The 8,018-nt window shown below is 40.7% G+C and overlaps 1 protein-coding gene across 1 annotated transcript; it reads left to right on the plus strand.

Annotated features, from left to right (window-relative positions):
* The first annotated feature begins 5,272 nt into the window (after positions 1 to 5,272).
* LOC100522917 (coiled-coil domain-containing protein 169) lies at positions 5,273 to 5,917 on the plus strand. Its single transcript, XM_021080222.2, has one exon. It carries the CDS (start codon positions 5,273 to 5,275, stop codon positions 5,915 to 5,917), a length of 645 nt encoding a protein of 214 aa, XP_020935881.2.
* Positions 5,918 to 8,018: the final 2,101 nt, after the last annotated feature.

Below are 8,018 nucleotides of genomic sequence, written 5' to 3' on the forward strand. Positions count from 1 at the left end.
CCACTGAGCCACAACAAGAACTCTATCTGTAGAAATTTGATCTCTGTTATTCTAAAATAAAAATGGAACCTCTTTAGTCTTACAAAGTTTCTTCCTATCTGATAACAGCTTAATTGGTTGTGCATGTACTCTGATATGTTCGTCTGCTCGGTCTGCCAGAACAAAATACATGGACGTGGTCGTTTAAACACAGAAATCCATTTTCTCACAATTCTAGAGGCTAGAAGTCCCAAATCAAGGTGCCAGCTTGATTAGGTTCCTAGTGAGAAGTCACTTCCTGATTTGCAGATGGCTGTCTTCTTGCTGTGTCCTTATATGACCTTTCCTCTCTGGTGTACAGAAAGAGAACAGGAGTTCCCCTTGTGGCTCAGTGGGTTAAGAACACGACATAGTCTCCATGAGGATTTAGGTTCCATCCCTGGCCTCGATCCGTGGGTTAAGGATCCGGCGTTGCCGTGAGCTGTGGTGTAGGTCACAGATGCGGCTTGGATCCTGAGTTGCTGTGGCTGTGGTGTAGGCCGGCGGCTACAGCTCCAATTCAACTCCTAGCCTGGGAACCTCCATATGCCACGGGAGCGGCCCTAGAAGAGGCAAAAAGACAAAAAAAAAAAAAAAAGAGAGAGAGAGAGAGAGAGAGAGAGAGAGAGAGAGAGAGAGAGAGAGAGAGAGAGAGAGAGAGACCTGGTCTCTCTTCCTTTTCTTTTTGTATTTTTTTTGTTGTTTTGGCTTTGCCCATGGCATGTAGAAGTTCCCAGGCCAGAGACTGAATTTTTTTTTTTTTGTCTTTTTAGGGCTGCCCCCTCAGCATACAGGGGTTCCCAGGCTAGGGGTCCAATCGGAGCTGTAGCTGCCAGCCTACACCACAGCCACAGCAACGCCAGATCTGAGCCTCATCTGCAACCTACACCACAGCTCATGCCAACGCCAGATCCTTAACTCACTGAGTGACGCCAGGGATCGAACCTGGGTCCTCGTGGATGCTAGTCAGATTCATTTCCACTGAGCCACGATGGGAACTCCCAGAGACCGAATTCTTGCCACAACAGTAACCAGAGCCACAGCAGTGACAACACTAGATCCTTAACCCATAGAGCCACTGGGGAACTCCCATCTCTTCCTCTTATAAGGACACCAGTCCTATTAGTTTAGGGCCCCACCCTTCATCACTTTATTACCTCCTTGGAGACCCCATCTCCAAATACAATGACACTGGGGGGTAGGGCGTCAACATATGAATTGGTGGGGGAAGGACACAATTCAGTCTGTAATAACTGGTTTAACACTAAAACAAATTGTTTCATATTTTAGTAAATAATTAGTTTATTGGAGATATTTAAGGAGCACGTGTCTACCTACATATATACAAATATTGAGACCATTAGACACGGCCAAGAGGCGCAGTGAATACTGCTTTGGAATTGGTTGAGATGGTGCATAGAATGCACTTGGGGAAGGAAGAATAAGGATATTAGTGGGAGGAATGGGAAAAAAATCCGCTGGTGGAATAAGAAAGGAGGAGCAGCAGCAACCTATACTGGCAGCCTTTAACCAGGGGAGTGTCGAGTTGCTAGCAAAGTCTTGCAGCAAGGTAAACAAATTACACAGGATTGAATAAGCTGCTTTGAATCCTCACTCCTCTCAATATTCACCGGGGCAAAGCTCTGTCTGGCAGGTTGGACTATGAACATTGGCCTAACCTGTCCCATCCTGATTGCAGGCTCACAGGAGAATGGCAGCTATGTCCTTTTAACTCACTCTCTACAGTATTATTGGGCAAAAAAAAGCATTTAAATGCTTTCGATGGTGATGATTATAGGGAAAAATGGAATATAAATGGCTACTGACATGTTTCATTGTAACAACTTTTATAACCCCATTATTAAAGAGATGAATATCTTCATATTCCTAAATAAGAGGTAATCACATGTCTAAAGCCTCTTCACCCCTCACTTATTTTGTTAAAATGCTATTCTCATTTATTTTCCATCTTTTCCCCCTGGGTGTGCATTAGTTACTATGGAAACATTGGGAGACCACATAGTTTGAGCACATCAACACTCCCAAGTTCTATTAGAGTATGAAGCCAATTTATATCAAGGTTATCGGGAGAGAGAGTTGTTACCGAGGGTTATAAATGAATGCAAGACAAAATGAAATGTATGGCACTGCCAGACACACACAAGCCTCACTTAGACAGCATCACAGGCTCATCTTATCTGCCCACTCTGTTTACAGAATCCTGACTGTAGTTATCAATGAGGTCCTCTTATTCCATTGGCATTGCTATAACAAAATACCATAAACCCAGGGGCTTGTAAACAGCACTTATTTCCCACGGTTCCAGAGGCTGAGAAGTCCAGGATAGGGAGCCAGCCTATCCAGTGTCTGGTGAGAAACTGCTTTCTAGACAGCTGACATCTTTTCCCTGTGTTCTCACATGGTGGAAGGGGCAAGGGAGCTCTATAGGGTGTCCTACATAAGGGCATTAATCCTACTTTTTTAACTCAGTGAATTTTATTACATTTATATTTGTACAACGATCGTCACAACCCAATTTTATAGCAGTTCCATCCCAAACCCCCCAGCTCATCCCCCCACCCCCCCAACCTGTCTCCTTTGGAAACCATACATTTTTCAAAGTCTATGAGTCAGTATTTATTCTGCAAAGAAGTTTATTGTATTCTTTTTTTTAGATTCCACAGGTAAGTGATAGCATATGATATTGGTGTCTCACTGTCTGACTAATTTCACTTAGCATGGTAATTTCTAGGTCCATCCATGTTGCTGCAAATGCCATTATTTCATTCTTTTTATGGTTGAGCAGTAGTCCATTGTGTATATGTACCACATCTTCTTTATCCAATCCTCTGTCGATGGACATTTAGATGCTCCCAAGTCTTGGCTATTGTACACAGAGCTGCCATGAATATGGGGTTACATGTATCATTTCCAGTCATGGTTCTCTCTGGATAGATGCCACTAATCCTGTTCATGAGAGCTCCACCCTGATGACTTAAGCACCAGATCCTATTGTCATCACATTGAGGGTTAGGTTTCAACATATGCATTTGTGGGCACAAACATTCAATCTATAGCAGAGATCTACTATGCAAAAATATTTATCTATAACAATAGCAACATGGGTTCTTTTCTTTTTTTACTTTTCATGTATTTATAAATAATCTGTAATTTGTTTCATTTCCACTTTAACCCAAGCATTTTTAGACCAGTCATTTTAAATTTCCAAGAGGCCAGATTTTTTTCTGCTATGGTTTCATTGTAAATATCTCTTTTTTAATTTTACTGTGCTAAGAACCTTTGCTCTTGTGTGTGTATATGTACCTACTATACGTTCTCAACTGCAATGCACCATGTTTAACTAAAACTGGGTCTATCATTTTCTTTCTTCAACTAGATCTCTTCCATTTTCTTTACCTCGGTTGTAATGCCACATGCATCCCATCACTCAAGCTAGAAATCTGCAAATCATCTCTCCCTTATTCACTAAATTAAATCAACCACCAAGCCCTGCAAATTTTACCTCATAAAAATTCTTCAAATTTGTCCCTTCCTCTATATTTCTTCTTTGACATTACCTATTAAATAATACCATGAGAGATGAAGATTAAGCTCACTTCTACCACTCCCATCTCCCATGTATCCCTTCAAATATAATTTTAACATTATTGATATTTCCTATTTGACCAACCATAGGTATTTTCTCCTAACTGCTCACTTTGTAAGATGAAGACATTAGTGTCCTATATTCCCCCCCACCTCTTCTCACCTATATCCATTTCCTTACACCTCTCTTTTCACACTTGTCCAAGCCATCATCCTATTTTTTAATTATAGTTGATTTACAATGTTCTGTCCATTTCTGCTCTACAGCAAAGTGGCCCAGTTATACATACATACACATTCTTTTTCTCACGTCATCCTCCACCATGTTCCATCACAAGTGATTAGATATAGTTCCCCTGTGCTGTACAGCAGGATCTCTTTGCTTATCCACTCCACAAGCCATCGTCTTATCAAGCCTCCTACCTGGTCTCCCTATCTCCAGTCCTGCCTCCTGTTAACTTTCCACACAACAGCCAGAGTGATCTTTTGTGAGACTAAATCAATTTCTGTTTCTGTCAGTGGGAGACTAACTTGTTTCAGACTGGCCATCCCATTGAAGACAACTATAAGGAGTTCCCTGGTCGCTCAGCAGGCTGGGGTCCAGTGTTGTCACTACTGTGGTGTGGATCACTGCAGTGGCATGGGTTTGATCCCTGGCCCAGAAACTTCTGCATGGGGTGGGTGTGGCCAAAAAAAAAAAAAAAACAGCTTGTGTAAATTGTCTCTGGGAGGGCCTAGGTGAGAGACTTAGTGCATAAAGACTTCCAATAAATTAGTATAAATATGTTCAAAGAACTAAAAGAAACCATGTTTGAAGAATTAAAGGAATGTATGATGACAATAACTCATCACATAGAGACTATTCATAAAACAACACACATTGTAAAAAAGGAATGAATGAAAATTTTGCCACGAAAAGGTACAACAAATGAAATGAAAAAATTCACTCAAAGGGTTCGACAGCAGATTTGAGCTGATAATAGACTGGATCAGAAAACTCAAAGGTAGGTCAAGAGAGATTATCCCATTTAAGGGCCAGAACAGAAAAAGAACAAAGAAAACTGAAGATGGCACAACATTGTAAGTCAACAATACTTTAAATTAAAAAAGAAAAAGAAAACTGAAGAACCTCTAAGGCCTGTGATACACCATCAAAGAGGTCTCATATACATAATGGGCATTCCAGAAGAACAGTGGAGAAAAAAGGGACATTAAAAAGTACTTGAAGAAATAATGGGTGAAAATTCTCAATTTTGATTAAAAAAAAAAACCACATTAATCTACATATCCAGGAAGCTCAATGAATTCCAAGTAGCACAAACTCAAAGATATTCACAGCTAGAGAGATCATAGTCAAACTGTTGAGAGTCAAATCCAAAGAGAGAAACTTGAAAACAGCTAGAGAAAAAGTATATGTCCTATACAAAGGAACGAGATTAATAGCTGATTTCTCATCAGAAACGAGAAGGCAGTCTTATGACATACTCAAAGTGCTGGGGGAAACTCAATCAAGAATTCTAAGAGTCAGTTCACCATGGCAACAGCTGATGACAACAATTTCTTCTCCCCAGCTTCTGGGTGTCCCTTCAGGTCTTCTGCTCTAAGCTGTGCCAGGGGGAAGGGTGTAGGTGGTCTCTGACGTGACACTATGGGAGATGCAAGAGGTGACGACCTGAAAGGTATGAGCACCGACCGCCTTAAACTGGAATTATTGGAAGAAATCCATATGAAAGACTTAGTACAAATCTCAATACTTGAAATGAGACAAAAGATAGTGGAACTGGAAGCCAAACTCAAAAATGACAATGAAAGCAATGAATGGAGAATCCGTTATGAGACCCAACTTGAACTGAATGAAGAACTAGAAAAGCAAATTGTTACTCTCAGAGAGAAACTGGAAAAAATCCGTGGAAATCCTTCAGACAGACTATCTTCTATTCGTGTCTATGAGCAGATGCCAGTGGAATCCTTAAGTGCATTACTTAAACAGCTAGAAAAAGAAAAAAGGAGCCTTGAAAGTGAAGTGAAAGACTATGCACTTAGACTGGAACGAGAATCGAAGGCTCACCACCAGACCAATGAGGAACGCCGTATAATCCTAGCTAAAATGACCCAGGTCTCTGGCTCATACCAAGTCTCTAAAAAACAACCAGTGAATCACCTGCAGAGACCGAAAGAGAATCCAGCAAAAACAGGAAGATATAATCCACCCAATCAAAAGATCGTAAATACCAAGAGAGAACCAGCAAAAAAGACTACAAGATCAACTCATCTTCCAAAACTCAATCCATGATTCCAGAATCGGGTGGATTTCTATTTCTTCCCTTTTTTCATTTGTAATATTCAAATTGTGAAGTTACCATTCAACACGTTTTTCAGGGGATGAAATAGATGAGAAAGAGCTATTAAATAGCTTTAGCTCCTCTTCCAGAAGTATATGTTCTTTTGTCTATCTGAAAGTAATTTGCTTAGCAATTTAATCTGGTTTCAAGAATTATTTTAGAAAGTAATTTTAGTGACACTAAAGTTTATAGCAGCAGTGTTTGTGATTCTTAAAATATCCTAAAAGGAGTTCCTGCTGAGGCACACTGGGTTAAGAATCCAACTGCAGCAGCTCGGGTTGCTGCTGGGTTTGATCCCCAGTCCAGCCCAGTGGGGTAAAGGATCCAGAGTGGCTGCAGCTGCGGCTTGGATTCAATCCCTGGCCCTGGAACTTCCATATGCCATGGGTGTGGCCATAAATTTTTTTTAATCCTAGGAAACCCGAAGATTGTCATCATTACACTTGCTTTTAATAATATATCCATTATCTACTCTGATATTAACATTGCTGTAATATTCGGTTACTAGTTGGCTGTTAACTAAAAATGTGAGTTCATCAAAACTTCTTGCTATTTTACACTATATCATGCTCTTTTTTTTTTTTTTTTTTTTTTTTTTGGTCTTTTTTGCCTTTTCTAGGGCCGCTCCCGCAACATATGGAGGTTCCCAGGCTAGGGGTTGAATCGGAGCTGTAGCCACAGCAACTCGGGATCCAAGCCACATCTATAACCTACACCACAGCTCATGGCAACACCGGATCCTTAACCCACTGAGCAAAGCCGGGGATCAAACCCACAACCTCATGGTTCCTAGTCGGATTCGTTAACCACTGAGCCACGATGGGAACTCCTATCATGCTCATTTTAAAAAAACTCGAGGTTTATTTATTTGTCTTTTTGCCTTTTTCTTGGGCTGCTCCCACTGCATATGGAGGTTCCCAGGCTAGGGGTTGAATCAGAGCTGCACCCACCTGCCTACGCCACAGCCACAGCAACTCGGGATCCAAGCCACATCTATAACCTACACCACAGCTCATGGCAACACCGGATCCTTAACCCACTGAGCAAGGCCAGGGATCAAACCCGCAACCTCATGGTTCCTAGTCGGATTCGTTAACCACTGAGTCACGATGGGAACTCCTATCATGCTCATTTTAAAAAAACTCAAAGTTTATTTTTTTTCTCTCTCTCTCTCTTTTTTTTTTTTTCCTTTTTAGGGCCGCAGGTGTGGCATATAGAATTTCCAGGACTAGGGGTCGAATTGGAACCGCAGCTGCCAGCCTACACCACAGCCACAGCAATGCCAGATCCGAGCTGCAACTTTGACCTACACTGCAGCTTGCAGCAACCCTGGATCTTTAACCTATGGAACCAGGCCAGGAAATGAACCCACATCTTCATGGATTCTATTCTTAACCTGCTGATGCAAAACGGGAACTCCAAAAAACTCAAGGTTTAAACAAAGCCGCAAACCATATACATTTTAAAATTTGATTTGAAACATCATAGTATTGTGGAAATAGCCTCCAATCACAAATCAGTTTAGTTATAGTCCTTCCTCAGCAATGAACTTATGAGATCTTGGGACAATCCCTTCATCTCATCTATATTCCCCATATCTGTAAAATGAATGAGGCAAATGATGCGACTTCTAAGGCTTCTTACCATTCTAGAAAACCAATACATATTCAACCACTGCAAGAACCTGCCACTTGGTACATGGATATTTAAGTCATTTTGTGATTCTATTAATTCATAATGATGGCCAAGTTTTTTGGAGCTAACTTTGCAAGTACCCACAATACTCAAGTCTAGAAATGGAGACTGAATGAGGATAGAAGGGTTCATTTAGGCATATAAAAATGTATTGACTTATCTTATTCACGTTTAGTCTGTTTTTGCCATGTAAGTCTGCAACATAAATATATTATCTCAACTTAGTGAAACTATTAGACTTTAAATTTCCAGAAATTAATGGAATGTAAGTGTAGTTTTTAGCCAATGGTGTTCTCACCTTATAGCCTAAAACCTAAATTCTTTCTATTCAGAATCACCAGTAATGGGAGTTCTCAT

The sequence above is a fragment of the Sus scrofa genome, chromosome X, assembly GCF_054392235.1.
Source record: "Sus scrofa isolate SSC_HxYL_T2T_F1_AM1 chromosome X, Sscrofa_HxYL_maternal_Yorkshire_Landrace_v2.0, whole genome shotgun sequence".
NCBI lineage: Eukaryota > Metazoa > Chordata > Mammalia > Artiodactyla > Suidae > Sus > Sus scrofa.

Coding starts and splice junctions, on each gene's coding strand:
- LOC100522917 (XM_021080222.2), top strand. CDS start 5,273: ATGGGAGATGCAAGAGGTGACGACCTGAAAGGTATGAGCACCGACCGC.